General features: G+C 43.6%; 1 protein-coding gene across 10 annotated transcripts in view; it reads right to left on the minus strand.

The window, feature by feature from the left end:
* The window catches only part of FGFR2 (fibroblast growth factor receptor 2), a 102,742-nt gene that overhangs the window by 53,276 nt on the left and 26,485 nt on the right, over positions 1–22,981 (minus strand). For 5 of the 10 annotated variants that reach the window (XM_068548681.1, XM_068548675.1, XM_068548674.1 and 2 more), the window contains exons 3-5: positions 22,347–22,613; positions 21,393–21,470; positions 10,483–10,652 (exon numbers count right to left, since the gene is read on the minus strand). In XM_068548681.1, the coding sequence (XP_068404782.1) occupies positions 10,483–10,652; positions 21,393–21,470; positions 22,347–22,613 (515 nt within the window). The remainder of the gene's footprint in view (positions 1–10,482; positions 10,653–21,392; positions 21,471–22,346; positions 22,614–22,981) is intronic. The other 5 variants (XM_068548679.1, XM_068548678.1, XM_068548684.1 and 2 more) reach the window with 2 other exon arrangements.

A 22,981-nucleotide genomic window follows, 5' to 3' on the forward strand; every position in this document is an offset into this window, starting at 1 on the left:
TTGTTCCTGGAAGCTTCTGGTTTGAAGTCCTCTTAGATCCTTCCCCACAGCGCTTAGATGCCGTCAGGACATCTCAAGAAGTTTCAGCTGGAAACATAGGTCTGCCCCTCCCATCTCTGGCTGAATAGATGCTACATGTTCCTGAGATACACTCGGAATTTCAAACACGGGAGCAATGAATCCTCAGGAAACTTAAGTTGTGTATCCATCTGTTTACAAACTCCTTGAGACTTTTCAAAGATAAGCAGCACATGAGAAAATAAGTTATTGTGCTTCTTACCCTAGTTCTGTCAACATGCAAACAGACTAGATTCTAAGGTTTCCACCTTGCTTTCAAAGTATTTCAATAGACTCAGGCTTTCAAGCAAGCATGATTTTTCCTTATCAAGGCCAAAATGCAGATTTCATCTTTCAGGTTCATGGCTTTAATATTTCTCTCCAAATCCGTATCACTCTTTAAAGGCATTTTGGACAAGGCATTCTGGAGAAATGGAAAGAAAAAATAAAAAGCCAGGGCCTACTCATCTTATTTCAGGAACTCCAACTGACCTTCTGAATGATTCCCTGAGCACTGCAAGTGTTTTCTGCCTTAATCACATAAAAAACTGATAATGCCAGCAGAGCCTGTGCAAGCACATGAGTGATTCAAGGAACTAAATTAGAGAATAAAGAAGATGGTCTCGTGAACGCTCCATTATAAAAAGGGGAGGGCAGAGCAGCTGTCCACTTTGAAAAGCAGAGCCAAAAGAGGTAACAGGTTAGAAGAACACGCTATAGTACAACTCTTTTCATGTCAGCCGTTCAGTTCAGCACAAGCCATCACTGCAGAGTGCAGTTACGGACGCTGAGTCCAAAAACAAGATTGCTGGTCATCACTAACAGTCTTAGGAAGCATCATGGGGGTGAAGGCTGGATTCTTCTTCTTAACAGACTACAAGCCCCGAATTAAGACTGAGTTCCGAGCAGTCACTTTGCTTCAGCTGCTGCCTGAAAACGACTCCCCCTGTAAACCATGGAGGTTGTTTCAGTCTAAGGTCCTAGAGCTGGTGATGGGGTGTTCGTCTCACTGTCCCAGGTGAGATGTCTGCCAGTAAATGAACTTGAAGTCATCAGACTTACAATGGAGAGAGTCTATTCTCTACATTGGAGAAGACTCACTTTCTGCTCTTGGCTGGGCCACAGACTTTTAGGAGAACCAAAACAAGAGGCTGTGTCTCCTCTTGGGATAAGCACCTTCTTTGCAGAATGTATAAAAGGGATGTTCAGAAAGAGGAGAAAATGTGCATGCTAAAACCTCCAGTTTAAGAATTCTCTAATGAAATCCTGCCCCCCTGGGGGCCACCCTGGAGCTGTAGGCTCAGAGCATGGAAAAGGCAGGTGCTAGCTCCTTGATTTAACTCGAGGCAGATGAACCCACAATGAGACCCTCCCTCTCCATAAGCGCTCAGGAGTATCAGGAATGGGACCCTCTTGGCCTCTGAGGAACCAGTCACGTGGAGGGTAACTCGGGCCCTGATGTCACCAAGCCACGTAATCCAGCATTTAGCCCTGCTGTAAATATTCAGTTCTTTGAGCCCCTGCTCAAATGTCATGCCCATAAGCCCTTAATCATGGCTAGTGCCTGTCTCTGGACCCCATCCAAACTGTCAGTGTCTTTCTTGGGCCTGGATCCAGATTTGGCACAGAGTGGATTCCAAATGGAGCTGAACCTGAATTGTGAAGGCAGGGCACGGTCTGCCTCTGCCCAAGACATTAAATCTTGGCATATACAGCCCCGCATGCCACTGTCTTTTTTTAACCCTAGGGCATATGGTCAGCTCCAGTCTTTCGCCGGGGCTATGGCATTCCACGTAAGATCTACAAGGGCATGTGCTCCCTGGATATTTACTTCCTAGAGATGCACGACAATAATGTTAATAAGTTAACATTTATAAAATGCTTTCACAATGAGAAACACATTTACCAAACAGGGTGTTTCTGCCCCTCCAGAGACCTTGGTACTCAATCAATATTGCCCCATACAGTGCTGTTAATATTTATTTTCTTATACCGTGGCTCCAGTATTTGATTCCTTGACATACCACCAATCCCAAATTTTATGAGCTGTGGCATTTTCCAATGGATGCCCTTGGAAGTCTCCAACAGGGAGACTATTTGACACTTTTGTAGGGGACATCCTACCATTAATTACTGGTTGCTTAATGACAAGCTAAGAGACTACAAACAGTAACTCTACAAAGATGGGGAACAGAGGCACAAAGATTTCTGTGCTTTTTTAAACACACCATTTCCATACCGACATTCCGGGTAAACCTAAAGAAACTACAAAAATGTAAGATGTCATCTTCAACACGTTTTTCTCAATTCCTCAGCTTTTTAATGCTCCATTGTTTCTGCCACTTAGGTCAAATGAACATAAACCATCTTTGGTTGCACAGAAGAGGGAATGTAAATACTCAATAAACATATGAAAAGATGCTTAACCTCATTAAGGAGCAGGGAAATGCAAATTAAAACAATGATGAGACACTGTTATTCACCAGTTGATTAACAAAAATTAGAAAGATCAATGTCATTGAGTACTAGGTGAGGGTGGAGGGAAATAGAAACTCAAATTGATAACATAAGTTGAGAAAAATCTTTCTGTAAAATAATTTGCTCATACCCATTAAAATTAGCAACACACATTTTTTTTTTTTTTGGACCCAGTTAATTCCACTTCTAGAAATCTTGCCTACGCAGAGAAGAGCAGGATTACTTCAAAGCACATAATAAAATTGTTGCTTCAAGCACAGTTTGTAACAGAAAACAACTGGAATCCACCAACAGGAGACTCATTCATAATGAACAGTTTATTCCAAAAGAATAGCATACAGTCATTAAAAAGAATGAGGTATTCTTATGTTCAGTCCTGGTAAAATATCATTAATAGTTACTGATGAATGAAAACAAGTAGCCTGAATGCAAATATGTATATTCATGATTCCACTTTGTAAAAAATACACACACACACACAAGACACACACATGACACACACACACAACCTTCTAGGTGCATATAGGCCTGAATCTGTAAGCATGACTTGTATACAAGGTAAAATCAGAAAGAAAATGTACTAAATTGTTAGTGATATACTTTATATAATTAACTAGTAGGATTAAAAATGTTTACTCTTTTCTCATTTTCACTTTTCAAATTTAAACATAAATCTCACACACACACACACAACAAAAAAAGTGAAATAAACCCTAGGGTAGTAGTTGTTTTGTGGCAGAACCACTGCATGTGTAACTCTCCGGCAGACAGACCACGAAAGCCAGGGAGAAGAGAAATCCTGCGTTAACCAACACATGCACAATCCCTTCTTTTCATTCCTCCCTGTGGCTAAATCTTTGTGGAATTCATCAGTATTTTTCATCTGCCAAGGAACAAAATGAGAGAGCATGGGGTTTCAAAACTATGTTCACTAAAGACTTCTAAAAATAACATTTCAATACTGAAACCAAACAGACTGAATGAAGCTAATGGCCTAAACTCTCTTCTTACTTGTAATCCAAAAACTGGATCCACAAACATTCTACACCCTGTCATTGCAAAGACAAAAGGTGGCCCAGACAGGTTTTCTCGGAATTCCTCAGTTACCTAAAGCCTCCACGTTGCATGTAAAAGCCCTAGCCTTCAGCTGACAACTGGGAATGTCGATTGAGTTGGTAGGACACCAAAACACCTAGGTGAAAGGTGAAAGGTCAAAGACCCAGCTGTCACCTGGATGTTTGCTTTCCACATTGCAAAAAACTCTGAACATTTCCAAACACCCAGGTGTTCGATAACAAGCAGAATAAACAGCCAGAAGCTGGATGGAAAGTTTTGCTCTGTGCCAAATCGAGGAATGATGTGTCCACATGATGGTAAATACCCCCAAGACTTCCTTCCACCAGTATCAGGGCTCAAATTATGGAGAAGGACAGCACTCCCTTTTAACCCTGGCCTTCATAACGTGCCCCATGAACTACAATTCAACATAGACCAGGTGTCATGAGGATGCATAAAATCTTACTAGCCCATGCCAGATCCCCATTTTCAGCTGGTTCCTGGGGGACTCCAAACCATCCCTCTGGGATGTGTATATACAAACTGAGCTTACATGTGCCAAGGGCTGTGGTACATGCTGCTTCCTATCACCACGCAGACCTGGAGACAAACACCTGTTTAATGCTTAAACGCCAAGAAGTTTGCTTTTTGGGCTGAGAACAGGGCTGGGTGAGCTCTGATCTTTGAGGACCAGTGGCAGAAACTCTTCCCTCTACTCAGTAAACAATGGATCTCTCCAGAGGAGGTGGGAAGTGAATTATAAAATGCAAGGCTGTTCTCTTCTATGCCTGTTCTCTGACGGTGCCCAGAAAGGTGCTCTGGGGACAGACTGCCAAAAGGGCATCCACTGCCTTTTGAACTTAACTCTTTAAAAATGTCATGGCCTTCTTTAAAAAGCTAAACACAGAATCACCATATGATCCAGCAATTCCATTCCTAGGTATACACCCAAAGGAACTGAAAGCAAGGACTCAAACAGATACTAGTACACCAATGTTCATAGCTGCAACATCCACAGGAGCCAAAAAGTGGAGACAACCCAAGTGCCCATCAACAGATGAATGGATAAACAAAGTGTGATATAGCCATATAATGGAATACTATTCAGCCATTCTTTTAAAAGAAGGAAGTTCTGATACATGCTACAACACGGATGAACCTTGAACGTATTAAGTGAAATAGCCAGATACAAAAGGACAAATTTCCTATGATTCCACTTATATGAGATACCTAGACAGGCAAATTCAGAGATAGAAAGTAGATTACAAGTTACCAGGGCCTGGGGAAAGGAGGAATAGGGAATTAATGTTTAATGGATACAGAGTTTCTATTTTGGATGATGAAAAAGTTTTAGAAATCAATGACAAGTTTTATGTTATACTTTTACCACACACCAGAAAAAAAATCTCATACAGGTCATGGAAGCTAGAAGAACAGCATGATACCCCTCCCCGCCAACTTTACTCTCAACAGTATACCTTGCATCAACTGATAATTATATGCTCTTGGGAAGCCATTACTATCTACGTGTCTTTCATTTATCATAACCGTGTTCTGGGTTTTTTTTTAACAAAACATGGAACCATATTTGAAAGAAAGCAGTTTAATAAGAGCATGAACTTTGGAGCAAAAATTGCCTGGGTCCAAATAACAGCTCCACCACCTAGGAGCCCCATCTGTAAAAGGGACAAAAGAACAGTGCCCACCTCTCTGGGCTGTGCGGGGGACAGGGTGCCATGTATAAAGGAGGCACCTGGAACAGTCAGCACACAGGTGAGCAGACAACACACGCCAGCAGATACCAACGCACACCTGCTTCTCATCACAGTCTGCTTGATCTGACATTAAAGCGGAAGTGTCTTGGTTGAAAAAACGCTCAACCAATAGAAATTTATTAAAAAGCACATTAGTAGTGATTTTTCCAAATAAACATACTTTGGGGTTAAGCATTACACTTAATAACCTAGAAAATGTAAATCTAACCTAACCATCAAAACAACCAGTTCAGCTGTGGTAAGAAAATAATTTTTTTTCAGTTGTCTTTTCTTGGACCTGAAATGTACTTGGAAACTAATCGTCCATACTCTACAATGCTTCCTTTCCTCTGCCAGGCGGCTCCGTGGGAATTCTAACCTCTTGGACGCCGCGGGCTCTTGTGCCAGTTCTATGGCCATGTTGAGGGAGAGCTTTATCCCATGATCTCTCTTGGGTCTTATGCAGTCAGTACGTGGCTTGAAAGACGGTTTTTAAGAATGTTCTTCTCCTCTATGCCTAAATCATTACCTAGGAATGAGCTAGTAATTGAGGTGGTCTATTAATTCTCTCAGTCATCTTCTTGCTTTTCTACATTTAATTGTAATCACTGCTCAGAGCCCTACTAAATATCTAGCCTTAAAGGCAACCTCCTTATAAAAAAAAAAATCTGTGCTGTTGTTTAAGATGAAAAATGGCTGATGCCGCATTATGGTTATGCTACACAGGTTTTAGTGCTGGAAAGGAACAGACGTTAGAGATTTCCTATCCCATCTTCTCATCTTAAGGATGGGTGATGTGAAGCCCAGAGAGCTTAGCCAACTTTTTAACTGATGGTAAAAAGCCCAGGCATCAGCACAATTTGGGAGATATGGTTTTGCTTCAAGTCATGCTTTGTCATTATATAACATCCAACCAGCCTTTGCCCACATACTAAGAAAAACAGTAATTTGACCCTTAATAACCTAAGAATGGCTCAGCATGAGTTCTTTGATAAATAAGACTGAAACACAGAATACCAAAGAGCTCTATGGGCCATTTTAATTAAAATGAGCTTTCTGTCCTGTTTCATAATTCTCTTTGACTTTGTTTTGGTTTTTTGTGTTCCTTCTCCCTTCAATGGCCACATATGCATAATACAGTAGACCAGGGCCAAAGTACCCAGCCCATAAACAGATAGAAACAGCTAGACAGACAGCTGAGCCACCAGAGCACAGCCATGGTTTATGGAATGAGATTTATGAAGGAGAAAAAAAAAAAAAAATCACAGAAATGCACACCAAAAAATCACAATTTTGTTTGTGGAAAATCTCAGGTCTTGCTTTCTGCAAAAATACATCTTGGAAAACTTGACACTTTGCTTCTTCATTAAATAAAAGAGCAAAGGGACGGGAATGAGAGGAGGGGTCATTTGAACATCAGTCGGGCCCTCCACGTGAACTATTAGGTCTCGGCTTTGGGGGGAAGTGCCGAGGAATGGAAACTACAAACCGTACAATACGGATCCCTCAGGTCAAATGTTCAGAGACACAGTTCTTTACAAGCATATGTAGGTAACAAAGAAAACATCAGAGGGAAAAGCCCCCATTATGACCATGCTCCCCACTCTGCCCCGGAGCCCAGCCCAGCGGGGGTGGCCCTCAGGTGGAAGTCCACCTCTGTGACCTTTAGTGACTTCATGGCCTAGGAACCCGGGGACCTGGGGTGGGTCTAACACGTCATTAGCTAGACTTAGGCTTTAGGTAACTATATTTTCCCAGGAGAGAAGAGATCTCTGTCTTTTCCTTTCAAGTCCCAGAAGCCCGTTGGGCTCAATGGAATTTCTAAGGGTGTCCCGTATTCCCAAAACGAGTGACCAATGCCACAACTGTTGTGAACCCAGGTTGACTACCCTTGCAATGATGCGGCAAGCCCCCAGGCCAGTCAGGCCCACCGTCCCAGCCTCTTTCTCCAGAGAGAAAGGCCAGCTGGGCAAGAGATGCACCCTCATCCCTGCCGGCCGGCACTCCCCACCCCTGCTCCAAAGGTGTAATACTCTCCCTTTTGTTTGCCCTTTTCATTGAAAAGCAGAACAGAGTTTAGGTTTTTCTCCCCACACACTCGAATTCCATTCCTCTTTCACTCCAGAAATGACTCCAACATCAAACAACAAAAATACTTTGGTCATCTGTGCCTCCTCGGGAAGGGGCTAGAGGTTCCTAGTTTCGCTTTTAGGACATAGCTGCTCTTCATTTAGTGGAATGTTGTCATCAATAATCAAAACCGAACTGCACCTGTTAAAAATCAAGCAGCGTTTCCTCATTCGGCACCCTTAGTCTTCCAGCGTATTTGTAATCACTAATTCAGATTTGCAAAAAGCTCCTTACCCATAATAATGATGTTGGTCCTATTTATTTTGAGACCAGGAGTTTCTGGAGGCTCACTGACCCTTTGCACTCATTTCCCAGACTGTCTTAAGGAAGGAAATGAGTTAACCACCAAGATTTTGACCACCCTTCTTATACTTAAGTTGTATTTAAATAAATCATTGGAACTGCATCAGTTATGATTTCAGAGAACGTTTGGTGCTTAGAACAATCCCAGGGGCCCCGATTTTAATGGTTTAACTCTTCCTTTACAACCAGCATCACCTAATGAAATCTCTGTCTATTCATTCTTTAAAAAAAAAAAAAAGCCAACCACCAATCTCATTGTACCAGTCTAAGGACTGAACAAAGAGACAAATCGTTCTCCTGCTACTGCTTCCCCCAATGAGCAGGAGTCGCAGAAGACAACCCAAGTATTTCTACTCCACAGCTTCAAAGGCATCCACCTTCCAGCAGATGTGTTTCACATCTGTTTCACACATAAACTGCCCACACGTGCGCTTAGAAATTTACTCGTAGGCTTTCCCAATTATCCTCTGGGTTTTGGCTTCAAGAAAGTAATTTTTCAATGTTAAAACAAAAGTCAAAAATTCTTACAGACGAAAATACTAACCCTTTCAAGATGAGTAACTGTGTAGAGTGTTTCGGGAAAGGGCTCCAGGGCACTTTGTGTGGAGGGAAGCCCCATTTGAGCGCAGCAGGGATGGGACAGGGACTCACCTGCCATCTAAAGTGATGTTGCTGTGTTAACACAGGTAAGCGGTACATCAAGGAAAGTCCTCCTGGGTATCACACTGCTGCCACCAAGAAATCCTCTCCCACATGGTTCTTAAGGACCTGGGGCCTGAGTTGATGCATATTCTGTTTCATCCACTGTGCAGGTTTCTCCGATGCTCCAGTGATCCCCATGTCTCCTGATATTCGTGCCCTCAATAATCACCTCCCTTGGTGACTTACTTAATGGTAGAAAACAGCAAAAGTGGTGGGATGGCACTTCTGTGATTAGGTTACAAAGGCTGTGACATCTGTCTTCCTCATACTCTCCTCTGTCTTGTCTGTTCCCCCTCAGGAAGCCAGCTGCCATGCTGTCAGCTGCCCTATGGAGAGGCCCATGTGGCAAAAGGGTGGCCTCCAGCCAACGGCCAGTGAGGAACTGAGGCCCCCAGTCCAACAGCCTGCAAGGAAGTGAATCCTGACAACAACCACATGAGTGAGTCTGGAAGCAGATTCTTCCCCACTGACCCTTCAGATGAGACCCCAGCCTTAACTGAAACCATGATTACCGTCCTGTGAGAGGCCCTGAGACAGAAGGCCACCTAAGCCACACCTGGATTCCTGACCCATGGAAACTGTGAGAGAATAAATGCTGTTATTAGAGCTACCAGGTCTTGGGGTAATTTGTTACAAGGCAATGGGTAACTGATACACCCATTCATGTTCCAAATGCACCAAAGAATTTCACAGTAAGGTTCCTTAAGTCGTCCTCATACACTAAATCCGTAAAGTTCTCCCCTTCCACACTAAATGATCTGGAGGTTCCATATCACTCTTCTGAGACAGCCTTCCTTCAAACTCAGCCTAGAATCCTTTCCTGATCTCCTTTACCTTAGTCTCCCAAGGAGCCAACATCACCTCTCTCTGCACATCCACAGCACAACATACTCTTCTAACTTCACCCATATCAGTGTCTTGATTGCCAGCTCTTTTGTCTGCCTTCCTGCTGGACGAGGAGCCCCGATAAGCTAGGGCCGTGCTTTGCCCAGAGCCTAGGACGGTGCCTGCTACGAGGGCACTCGATCGACATTTGCTCAATGGATGAACAAATGCCTCAAGAGGCACCTTCAGGGAAACGGCTGTCAATTTCAACCTCCCCAGTGGGTGACGAGACCATATTTCACCACATTCTGTAACGGGCTCTTCAGAATCCTTGAGGATGGAGGACAGGGAGATTGTCTCTGTCATCTTGGAAGTGTTCTCTCTTTTTTTTTTTTTAATTTTATTTATTTATTTTTTTGGCTGCATTGGGTCTTCATTGCTGTGCACGGACTCTCTCGAGTTGCGGCGAGCAGGGGCTACTCTTCGTCGTGGTGCACGTGCTTCTCATTGCAGTGGCTTCTCTCATTGCGGAGCACGGGCTCTAGGTGCACAGGCTTCAGTAGTTGTGGCACGCAGCCTCGGTAGTTGTGGCACGCAGGCTCGGTAGTTGTGGCTCGTGGGCTCTAGAGCGCAGGCTCAGTAGTTGTGGCACACGGGCTTAGTTGCTCCGCGGCATGTGGGATCTTCCCGGACCAGGGTTCGAACCAGTGTCCCCTGCATTGGCAGGCGGACTCTTAACCACTGCGCCACCAGGGAAGTCCCGGGAAGTGTTCTCTCTTAATAAGTAGTATTTCACACCCCAGTCTCTCATCCAAGTCCATCCACTATTCATACAATCCTGCTCAGATAGGGCAACTGTACTTACACTTCTCAAATTCTGCTCCAGTTTTAGTTTTACAGACCATAAAACATATAGAAAACAGACTCTCAACTTTCGACCCTTCTACGACTAAACTCTCTTCATATAAAGAACAACACAAATGGGGACTGTACTTTAAAATTACATGCAAGTCCAGGGTAATTTTTTTAAAATATCAAACATGGAAACGATCAATTATGATAATTACTGATTTTTTTAAAAAGAATATTTCTTCTAGTTCCTGCTAACTTTTGACTACTTAAAAAAATAAAGAAATAAAAATTTAAGAAATAGAATGTTTTGAAAGCTTCATTCTACCTTATAGCCGCCAATGCGATGTTCCTGCTTAAATTCCTTCCCGTTTTTCAGCCACCTCATCGTTGGTGCTGGATTCCCCCCAGCTGGACAGCGGAACTTGACAGTGTTGGCTGCTGGGACGGCGTGCAGCCGTTTTTCCATCTTTTCTGTGTTGGTCCAATACGGTGCTCCTGTTTTGGAAAATGACATTATAATGTACATAGATGGATAGCTTCATCTCCATCATTAAACTCCTAACAGGTAAGATCATTTTCTTTTGTATGTGAACGATCCGACGCTTTCAAAATCTTTGGGTAATATTTACATTAGGGAATTTTCTGAAGTCTGATCCAGCTGGCCTCCCAGAAGGTCCCTGGAGGTAGGCTGCTTGATAGTTTATAGTTTATGTCTATTAACAGGGAACCTTCTCTCCCTGTTCTTAGTGCCAGAATATAAATTTATGAATCATGTTTTAAAATGCTACTTTAGACACACAGTGACAGCACACACCGTAACAACAGCTGAGTCCCCCTCAAATATATCATTTTAGATCACCACACCTATGAAAGGACCACATATACACATAAACAAGTTGTGCCCAAAAGCCACATCAATTTATCCATTGGCGCTTCAAAGGGTAATCAATAGTATAACTTATCTCAGTAGGGTAAAATAATTCAGGGAGGCATCATTAATTTCCCAGCACTTTATATGACAAGTCAACAAGCCATGTTACAAAATATGTTTTAAGTTTTAAAATGAAAAAAAAAAAAACAAAGGTTTCCTTCCTCTCCAATGGTGGTTGTGAATGCCATAATTCTACCAGCATGTCTAAGCAGGTAACTTAATAGGAAGCTGCCAATTAAACATTAAAGTTGTGCCCTCTAAGTAGCCCTCAAAGACAGGGACACTAGTGATTTTTTAAACTCAAAGGAGGAGACACCTTTTTCAATTACCACAGGAAGGACATTTTTTCTAAATTAAAGTCACAGCATCAATTGGGAATACTGCCATAAATTCTTCAAGCCTGCTAATAATGGCTCATGACCACTATTGACTGGGTGCTTCTTATTCGCAGACAAAGCCCCAGAAGCTCTCACGTGTTTACTGTATTAATCCTGACACAATTCAATTATAATCCCTGTTTAGGGATGGGGAAACTGAGTCACAGAGAAGTAATCTGCCCACAGCCACAAAACTAGGAAGAAGAGCAAGCAGGATTTGAGCCAAGGCAGTTTGATTCCAGAGCCCACTGTCTGTCTCCCCTACCTACTCTCCAAAGCATTGGAATCCATACCTTTAACCTCTCTGATGTGCAGGACTGGCGTCCAGAACAGACAGCCTCGGCTGAAGGCACACTGCCTCCGTTATTACTGCCCAGGATTTCCAATGAAATCTTATACAGCAATTTAACTTTTCACATGCGTGATTCTGTCTTAGCAAACAGGTAACCAAAATCCCTGTATCCCCCACTAAAGCGTCCATCAGCAGGGCCCTGAACATCCTAGAACATTCTAGAACACTAAAATTCTTGAGGACTGATCCATAAGTGCTTATTTCTAACAAGGGTTAGACTGAGCAACAACACACACCCTCCACAAAGCAGAAGCAAAAATGGGCGTAGGAAGGGGCTTTGTCTACGATGCAGATTTAGAAGTTTCCTCCTCTGCTCTGTGGATGACACAGCTCGTTCCTGGCGAGGTAACAATGCCCTTCACTTAACAGCCAGGCCGTCATGGTGGAATCAGAAAGTGGAAAAACTGCATCCAAAACACCTACCCTTCTTTGACTCACCCTTGCTCCTGAAACCTGCCATAAAGGTGAAACAGGGATTTCTTAACAGGGACATGTTGTATCTTCTTTATCCTTCTGCTTATCTAAGTGTCAAGGTGGTGGGGGTATAGGTGGTATCGACATGATGCCAAGGCAGAGCAAAGTGAGGCAAAACTTGTCGGTCATGTGCACCAGAGAGAGAAAGCCCAGGGGGAGGGCGGGAGGGGAGCCGGGGGAGAAAATAGAGCTGCCCTTCTTTCCTCTGAATCCAGTTGCATGTGTAATGAGTAGGCAACTTGGTAGCCACTTGACTTGGGGTGTCAAATGCCCATAAACACACCTATTCTTTTGAGGGTTCCCCAGAGAGTACTCGATTCCTATTTATCACAAGTCTCCCAGGGCCTGGCATATACTGAAACAATTTCAATCATCTTTCATTTTAAAAGCTTCTACTTAGAAAAATCCATCCACAGCCACTAAAAAAGACAGCATTGCGAGCACAAAATAAATAATGAGCTTTGTCGCTACACAAAGACTTTTACAAATCTGACCTAAATGAAAAGCATACCTCATGCTGTCAGGTGTCTGCATTCATGTTATCTGTTTAAGTAAACACAATAGCCTATTCATACGAATTAGCTAAATATTAATGTAGTAGCTCTTTCAGATACCGTCAATTACAGCTGCCCTGATCCTGTGGAATGTCTTTTCATTTTTATATACAAAGAAATCAACAGACACGTGCTTACGTACCAACAGGCATGATTTCCATGTTCCCTACGTTGAAAAGCAGGACTGAGCGTTAGCAACTAGGAACGTTGCGCTGCTTCTCCCTCGCTGGGCTAAGCTGCTGGTGAGCCTGCAACCCACATGGGGATCCCCAGACCACATGGGCCTGTACGGTCATGGCCTGTGGCAGTAGCACACTGGCAACCAGCACCTTTTTCTTGGAGCCTGAGGAATTATTTAAGGGCAAGGGTGAAAGAATTTTGTTGGAATTTCTGGTAGGTAGCCACTTCCTTGGGGTGAAATTTCAATCATCAGAACTGCACCTATAAAATCTGCTTGTGCAAAACAGACACACAGCCATGCTTCTCATCTAAAGTCTGTGGGCTAATTCAAAAAGAGTCACGTACCACAATGTTCATTGCAGCACTATTTACAATAGCCAGGACATAGAAGCAACTTAAGTGTCCATCGACAGATGAACGGATAAAGAAGATGTGGCACATATATACAATGGAATATTACTCAGCCATGAAAAGAAATGAAATTGAGTTATTTGTAGTCAGGTGTATGGACCCAGAGTCTGTCATACAGAGTGAAGTAAGTCAGAAAGAGAAAAACAAATACCGTAGGCTAACACATATATATGGAATCTAAAAAAAAAAAAAAAAAATGTTCTGATGAACCTAGGAGCAGGACAGGAATAAAGACTCAGATGTAGAGAATGGACCTGAGGACACAATGAAGGGGGAAGGTTAGGCTGGGATGAAGTGAGAGAGTAGCATTGACATATATACACTACCAAATGTAAAACAGATAGCTAGTGGGAAGCAGCTGCATCGCACGGGGAGATCAGCTCGGTGCTTTGTGACCACCTAGAGGGGTGGGATAGGGAGGGTGGGAGGGAGACGCAGGAGGGAGGGGATATGGGGATATATGAATACTTATAGCTGATTCACTTTGTTATACAGTAGAAACTAACACAACATTGTAAAGCAATTATACTCCAATAAAGATGCTAAAAAAAAAAAAAGAAACCAGAAAAAAATTTTAAAAAAATAAAGTCTGTGGGCACCATGTTTCTCATCTAAAGGCTCAGAGATCGCAGGTGGGTGAGGCGCCATGAAATCTAATCAACAAAGTAGAAGCCAATCACCTACATGACTGTCACTGGAAACCCGAATTCACAACATTCGCTTTCTCTGAATAACGGTAAAGCTTGGCTCAACAAAAAGGGCTGTCGGGCCAAGTTTTCAAGGTTCCCTGAGTGGCAGTGATGGGTCACCACCAACCCCGTGTCCAACACCACTCTGGGTGCTAACATCACACAGGCACGATGTACTATCATGATGAGGCCTTCCTTTAAGATGTCAAGCTCACGAATTTTTTTAAGAACATAATGCTGGAGGGGAGGAGTTATTTTATTACTTTACAACGGCTCTTTCTGAAATAAACTAGTTTTATGGAAAACCTGAAGAATCTGGAAGGTCCAGAAAAATAATTACACTGTAGGAATAGCCCTGCTGTGTTTCCATCATCAATGGCCTATGTCCTCTGCGAACTCTTCCTGTCTTCAGTATTTCCTGCTATGTTTGCAGTCTGGACACATGGAAATGCCAGGGTCCCCACCCCAAAAACTACAATGCAGCTGGAGAGAAACAGGGACCAGGCTCCCAAAAAGCTCCTCTACCTAATGAGGCCTCTTCTATCCCAAGGCTGTGAACAGCATTAACAACTTTCATTTGGAGGAGGAACTCACTTAACAAATTAATGATCTACAAAAGCAGAGAAGACTCTAGCACACAGTAGATGCTCAATACGGATGGCCAAGGCCACATCATGTTGCTTGAAAGAGGTGTACGGCATCCACTTTGTATACCTTCCCTGACATAATCTTAGGGATATATTTAATAGAGATGGAATTGTGGTATAAACCCCTGATGGCATAAAACATGAATTATACTTAAATCAGGAGTAAATAAGTTGACCTAGATGATAGGTATGGCCCCTTCTGCTCTGACACTCTCAAATCTTCTGCTGTAGTATGTAGCAAAAGAACGACATTTTCTTAGTCATTAAATACTCATAACGAGAAAGTTAAGGGAACAGTAAGACCTAGCCAAAATAAATAAATAAATACAAGCCCATCATCAAGGTTTAGCGTATTTACTCATTATCATTTTCTACACTGAAACAGATACTGTATATTAGTAATAATACCAAGTAAGTAGAATTTTAATTTAATACAACAGAAGTCTCTTAACTTGTGGCTGGTTAAGCAGATTTATAACCCCACAGAAACTTCCCTCAACGTTCCCTCAACACAGCTTTTCTTAACCCCCCTTCATCCCACAATAAAGATTCATCATTCCTTCTCTGGTCCACCATTTTCTCGGTTACTTATGTCTGTTTCCATGCCCAGGGTGTTTCTAGACTGAAATATATTCCTCTCGATGTCTGCCGACCAATAAGAGTAGATCACCTGGAGCATACAGCTGGAGCCATCTTCAGACTATGAAGCAGGCACTCAAGTGTTTATTGAACAGATGGATGGATGGATGGACAGACCAGATGGACAACTGTTAAAAGCCTGAGCTATAAAATGAGGGAGCTGAACTGAATGTTCTGATAAGGCCCCTCCCAGTTCTAACATTCTTTCCAGGTATCTATCTATATTCTACACAGATATTGATTCTGTCGACAAATCAGAGGATTAGAGGATTTATTTTGACCCTGCAACCTAAACCTAAGGAGAAAACATGGGCTGCTGAGCCAGCTCCCACAAAAACTCTTACGTATCCCCACCCTGACATCTAAGGTTTATGGTCTTTTCTCTCTCTCCCTCTAACCAAATAGAATACGGCCTCGTGGTTTAAAGGAAAAACACGGACTCAAATTACCACTGTACCAAAAGGGACCTCAGTGACCATCTGGCCCAACGGCTGGTGTGATCAATGTCATCCAGAAAGGTTAAGTGATTTGATCAAGGTCACATGGCCAGAGGCTGGGCTGAGCCTAGACCCAAGTCTCCAGCTCCCTGAGCAGTGCTCTTTCAACCACTCCATGCTGCCCTTTGAACTCTCCCATGGTAATTAAGTCAAAAGTTCAAGATTTATGTGAGCTGTGGCCGCTGACGACTGCCAACTGTATTTTTATTGATGTAAAAAAAAAAAAAACAACAGCCTGTTTCAGCTCTTAGATTAAGTCTCACAAACTCTCTAAAGCCTCACTAAGGCCTCTGTCTTAAGTCTATAATTAGTGCCTTTAAAAATATCACTAATCAGGACATTTCAATGCTTTGACCCCTGATGAGGGAAGGAGGCACATCTCTGAGAGCTCTACCCCATCCTTGCAGTAGACTGCAGTTCATCTGTCTTCAGTTTTGCACAGAGAAAGAGAAAACAAATCTAACGAAATATGGAGATGTCAGTGAAGGTGTGACTGTGGGGCTCAGGGGGGCTTTATTTGAGAAATACTCATTAAAACAACAGCTTGCTGACCAACGAGGCATTCAATAAGAAATACACTAAAACAAACCAGGCAAGTGACCCACGTGTGACACGCCTAAGTCCACTGGGAGACCAGTTGCTTGGGGGAGTTCCCAGGCTCTGCCTTCAAAAGAGAACCCGCTAGTGGCCCATGATGCCGCTGGACCAGAGGGGAGGCCGAGGAAGACAAGACACTCAATCTGGCCGAATGGATGCGACATCATCACTGGCCTTTGTGATAAAACACCCAAACCAACTTGTAATGAGGTTTTCACCGCAAAGGTGTTTCAAAACCTTTAGGCAGCTTGTGCATTTTCTAAATATTTGTTTTCTTCAGTTCCTGGAAACTTCAACACAACTAAGAAACCAGCATTTACCAACTTAGATACGCTCTCTTCCAAGGAAAATCCCAATTAGAGCCAAGGTGACGGCGAACTGTTACTATCGGCAGGTCTATCGATGAAAGTTCAGAATCTCAGGCCAAGAACCTTCATCTTCCCCAGTTGCTTACAAAAAAAACAAAAAAAAAATTGCCTTTCTCCCTAATATGGAGGACGGGCAGCTGCAGGTCTGAACGAAAATAAAGCCAAAATAGAAAATTACCTTCTCTCTCTTCACTCAATAGAAAGAACCACTCCACCTGATACAGCTGTCTTACTATCAGTTCCCTCTAGTTAAGCAGCCAGCCTGAACCTTCTGTCACTCATGCCCTTCCCAAGAAGTCAGTCTCAAGTTCTCCAGAGACAGTAATCACTTAAACACAAGCCAGAGGTGATAAAAAGTACCTCGAAAAAAACGGACAGACGTGGCTATTTATTTGCTGCCAGCTGACCCATTAAGATACCTAGTACCTAGGGAAGGCAAGGACTAGTTAAGTTATGCTTTTTCAAGCTAAAGCACAAAGCTTGAACCTTTTCAAAATCCTCAACCTGGATGCATTTCAAAAATTAGCATTTGAAATCACAACTTTCTGTCCGGAGAAAGTCTCTTTCACCAAAGGGCATACGTAGCAGCATTATTTTCTGGCAGCCAGGCTTGTAGTGACATCACGAGATCGTTCCACTCAGGGAAACGTCTAGCACTGGTCAAGTGTGAGGTCGTCAGCTAGTCAGCTGCTAAAATATGACCGGAGAATGCCCTTCACATCTGTGATGGAAGAACTTGACTTAAAGGGGGGGAGGGGGAGTCAGATCAATCAAATCAGCCCATTGCAGGGATTTTCAAAGCACGTGCAGCAGGATGTTAATAGATGCTACATTTTAGAAAGGGTCTTATGGTCAATAAGTTTGGAAAACCCTGGGAAAGGACAAAAAGAAACAGATGTTTTACTACAGAACTTCTCAGAGCTTGTAATAGGCTGATAGACACTGTAAGTCTTCAAGAAAGGTCACAGTATGAGGTATTTTCCAAATTCATTTCAAAATACAACTCATTTTTGGCAGAGAATTATGCTGAACTAGGGTTCCAAGGGATACTCTTTGAGAAACACCGGCTTATTCTCTTAACGTACAAACCAAACCTGAACGCTGCTCTGTTTTTTAATGGGATCTGTAAAAGATACACGTGAGGACGGTAGTTCCACAAAATATTCATTCAACGTCCAGGACAGTCCTTGCCCTCCAGAAGCAACCTACCGGAAAAGGCGGGTCTGAGATACTACGTGACACTACACGTGATACAATGTACACTACCTGTGATACGACAGAACCCGTGAACAACAGTCAAAGCCACTCAATAGCCCAGTGTAAACAAGGAAATCCTCTACAGAGGAGCCCACTTTTGAGCTGGGTCTCGCAGGATGAGGTAAGGGTTCAGATCAACCTGAACACTGCAGTTACATTCCTATAAAAATCAAATCGGACCTGGAGGTTAACGGATACCAGTTTCACGGCCGGAATGCAACAATCCTGCCTCAATTTTTGACTGTTCTTTTTGCCATTATATTTGACTACCATACTTCCTGTGCTCTGTACAGAACCTAAGAAGAACTCTACCAGGCAGATAAGCTTGCCTTCTGAGAGTTAACTGACAAAATTAGATAAACAAGAATACCAGCAATGAGAGTAACCTACCATCTATTTTTGGAGTCACTTGATGGAGAAGTAACATAGACCAATCCTAAAAGAGAAAAACCTTCTCAGAGAAGCTCAGAAATATCACAGGGTTGCTGAAGCATCATTTGTTAACTTCACTGAAGGGGAACTTCCAAGCACACCCCGGTGGCATCTCCAGGCAATCCGAAGGCACCGAAGGAATCAATTTGGACACACGAGTGGTTTCCAGGTGGCTGAAAATGTAAAGAATTCGGTGCTTCTACAATTTTCCCTATTAATCAGGTCAGGCATTTGACACTCGAGGTGGCAAAAAATTGTCTTAATGGCAACATCCCCTTCCCCGCCTTGCCAATTACCCCGGCCACGGCATTCCTCTGTCCACACAGGCCACAGCTGCTTAATCTCAGACGCCCCAGGCTGCACCTGTGAATCAGACCGGCCTAATCACACTAACAGATGGCAGAGGCCAAGCAGCCAGCTAAGAACTGCTATCACTTTAAATCGCATCTAATGTTTCACAGGCACCAAACAGAGGCAATTCCCGACAGCAGTATCTGCCTGGTACAGCTAACGCCAGCCCTTAATCACTGCAGAGCACCCACTTCGGGGCAGAGTTGGTGTCATTCGAGAGCTAATTACAAAGAACCCAGGTTGCAAGGTGAAGGCACGGCAATTCACTCAACGTGGGCTGGCGTTTCTTAAATGCAACACTCTACTACCTGGCCCTACCTGGGCACTGAGCAGTCAGGACTAGTATTCAGGATGAAAAGAGAGTCATCAGAGAGAGATTCAGTTCATTTAGCCTACCCTGCTGTTACATTTCATAACTTCCTGCATATTCCGGGTAACATGCAATTAGGCAGGGGACTGATCACCAGAACAACGCAGTTCCCAGGCATGCCCACAGAACAGCGCTGAATCTGGTGTCCCAGTCAACAGCAATGGCTCCCACCCGTGGGTACCACTTTAGAGCTGTAAACAGCTGTGCGAGCATCTTCCCTTCACCCCCGTCATCACCCTGAGTACTGGCAGAGGGGCGCTGGGATTAGACATGCCACAGGCCTCTGACTGAACTGCAGCGCTGCTTTTGGCTCACTGAATCACACATTCCCAATGAATAAAACACAAACAAACAACTCCTTTCTCCACCTTATCTGGTCGCTGGGGGCACTGACTGAACGAACCAGCAGCCAGCCCAGAGTCGGCCCAGAGCAGACCCTTTTCATCACTGTCAGGGTCACTGCCTCTCCTGCCAGAGCCAAAGAACTAATAAGAAGTGAGTGGCATGTTGTAACGTACCAGTGTTTTATTACTAAATCGCAATGATAATAACAACCTCATTAGAAGGCTGGTACAAATCACAGCGGAAGACACTTTCACTCGCCTTATTACCCACTGTTCTACCAACGAGATCGCTAACAATAAACTCCTTCTGGAAGCAGATGTGCGTGTGCGAGTCCCTAAGCCAGTGGTGCTCACGCTTACTGTGCATCAGAATCACTCCCAAAGTTTCTAATTCAGCGGGTCTGGGGCGGGCCCCGAGAATTTTCATTCCTAGTAAGTTCTTCAGTGACGCTGACGCGAGTGGTCCAGGCCGCAAGCTTTCTCTTGCCAAAGAGTGAAAACTATATAAGCCCAGATACCTCCCTTTTTGCCTAAGCTGCCAGGAGACTCAAGAGACAAATGCAGTTCCCCACTAAAGCTAAACATTATCCCAGGTGCCGGACAACGTGGATTTTCTCTTCTTCCTTGAAAAATCCCTGGGTCTATTTTAATAACGAATTATCTTATTATTTAGGCCTTGTTTAAAGTTATTAAAGTAATATCCTTTTGAGAAAACGTAGACTACAACATCTAAGCAAGGAATGCCAGTGACCAGTGCAAAATCACTTTGGAAATATTCCAACCATGTCATTGGAAAATACAACTTGCTATATGTGATCTTCTTTATTGAATAAACACTCACAAATATTCTTCTGAGCAATGTACAAATATGAACTCACTAATCCTCATAACCCCAAAAGATACTGTGATTATTCCCATTTTACAGATAAAGAAACTGAGGCACAAAAGTTAAATTACTTGCCCAAGGTTACCCAACTCAGCAGTGGTGGAGCAGCATTTGAACCGAGGCTGCCCAGCTCTGAGAGGCCACATTCTCACTCACCATGTAAAGGCCTCCTAGTGTCAGTTATGGCAGTGCTTTAACTGCCTTTAAATACGCAAACAGCGTTTGTTGCCCCCCTTTTCTATATGCAACGTAAGACACACTTCCCTTATTTCTGCTCGGCAAGCAATGATGTTTCACAAGGTCATGGTTTCTCAACCTTGGCACTAGCAACATTTTGGACCAGATAATTCTTTGTTACGGGGCTGCCCTGTACATTGTAAAGATGTTTATTAGCAGCATCCCTGGCCTCTTCAAAGGCACTAGCATCCCCCCCTTCCTGTGCTGAGACAACCAAACATTGCCCAGTGTCCCCCTGGGGAGGGGGAAGGAGGAGAATCACCCCCCGTGGAGAACCACTGGGACAAGCCAAGCACCGTCGACGGTTATGAAGAAGACCAGGATGTTACATGGCTCTACTGGCTTTACATCTCCAAATAGTGAGAAGCCAGAGGAAAAAGGAAAACCAAGGCAAGAAAAGTCATAACTGCTTTCAAAAGAAAGTGGCTACTGACACAATAAGAAAGAACAAACAGTAGAGAAGGGTGTACAGTAACACTGGTTTATTCTCAGATTTGAAAGTCAAGAGAGTAGACACAGCGGAGAGAGGTGGGGACGGCAGGCAACAAGCATCCCGAAGAGTCGACAGGGAGACAGCTTAGAGTCAGGACTTCCCACTGAGCTCTCCTCTCTCGGGGACCTTCGGAGACAGCAATTACTTACTCTTGCTGTTACCGTTCTCACTGACAAAATCCTCCGAGCCATCTGTGTCGTCCTCATCATCTCCAGATGAGATGGCATCTGTATTCAAAAGAACATATCCATGGTTGTGTTTTTGCAAAGCCAAAGGTTGCAATCATCTACAGCTTAGTCTCTCTGGAAAGGGGATTCAACAACCCAGGAACCCAGGCAAGAAGTCTGAGACCATGTTTAGTTAAGATGGTTTTAATGGCTTAAATTTTCACTCCATGATGATGGTTCGTCTATATTATGATTCTCAACGTTTTTTGCTTTCACATTATTTAAACATGCTATAAAATTGGATATACTGAAACTGGATTTTAAGCTTCAAATGGTACTCGAGTCCCCAAAGAACTTACTGATTGTGTAATATCCAAAGATTCTTTCCAACACAACCTTTCAGCACTCGGGGTCTCCTTCAAGAAAGGAATTAGTCGCTAGAAAAACTTAGCCCCCGTGTGGCCTTCTGACCGTTTACTAATATTCTGAAAGCGGAACTTTAAACTTGGCTGCAAAAGGGGTCCTGTGCAGTCCCTCCTCACCACGTGGAAGAAAAGTCAAGGAGAGAAACTTAAATTTTAACTAAAGGAAGCAGAAATCTTCAGCATCCAAATTTCAATTCTATGTTCTAAATGCCAAGGATGCCGGTGGTATGGGGGTAAAAAAAAAGATGTGCTTTTACTTATAGGAAAGTGTGCTGTCTTAAAAGAAAAATGTTACTGTGCACATGAGAATCCTGTCATTTTTAACGACCAGCCTCTCTGATATACCAGTTCCCGTAGAAGAACTTCAAAAACAGATCAATCACAAACCATGAAGTTCTGTGCCTGGCATCCAATTAGCAGATCCCACTATGATTTCACTTGTCCAATAACACTTTACCCAGAAAAATGGCTACAGAGAAGAGAGAGAGCAGCGGCTGGCAGGCCAACTCACCTGTGACATTGACCATGAAGTAGACAGTCTCACTGTCTACATTCCTAGCAGCAGTACAAGCATAGAGGCCGGAGTCTCTAGGCGTGGCACCTTTTATCTGCAAGTACTCCCCAATTAGCACTGTCCTATTGTTGGGCCCCAAGTGTACCCCATCCTTAGTCCAACTGATCATGGCGGCATCTCGCAACAGGCAGCGCAACTCTAGCGATTCCCGGGGCGCAGCCACGTAAACTTCTGGTTGGGAGATTTGGTATTTGGTTGATGGCTCTGCAGAAAGGTGGGAGAGAGAAGACGGAGACAGATGGGAAAGAGGGAAAGGCGAGAACGTCCAACAAAGGTCAGTGGAGGCCCCTTGACGCCCGGGAGAGGCAGTTCATGCCTTGCAAATGGCCCCAGGGGTGTCTGCTTCTTCTCGCACCCCCAGAAGCCGCCCTCGCCAAGGAGAAGAGGAGCATCCAAAACCAACCAGAGGAAGCACCCGGCAAAAGCTGCCCCACTGGGTTTCCACAAACTGTAGAGCGTTAAACACAAACCCCAAACCCAACTTGGAAAGACACTATCCAAGAAAACTCTTAAGTCGATTATCAATCCAAAGCCTGCTTACACTGTAACCCCCCGGAAAGTCTATCATTGTG

This window comes from Eschrichtius robustus, chromosome 7, assembly GCF_028021215.1.
Source record: "Eschrichtius robustus isolate mEscRob2 chromosome 7, mEscRob2.pri, whole genome shotgun sequence".
Classification (NCBI taxonomy): Eukaryota; Metazoa; Chordata; class Mammalia; order Artiodactyla; family Eschrichtiidae; genus Eschrichtius; species Eschrichtius robustus.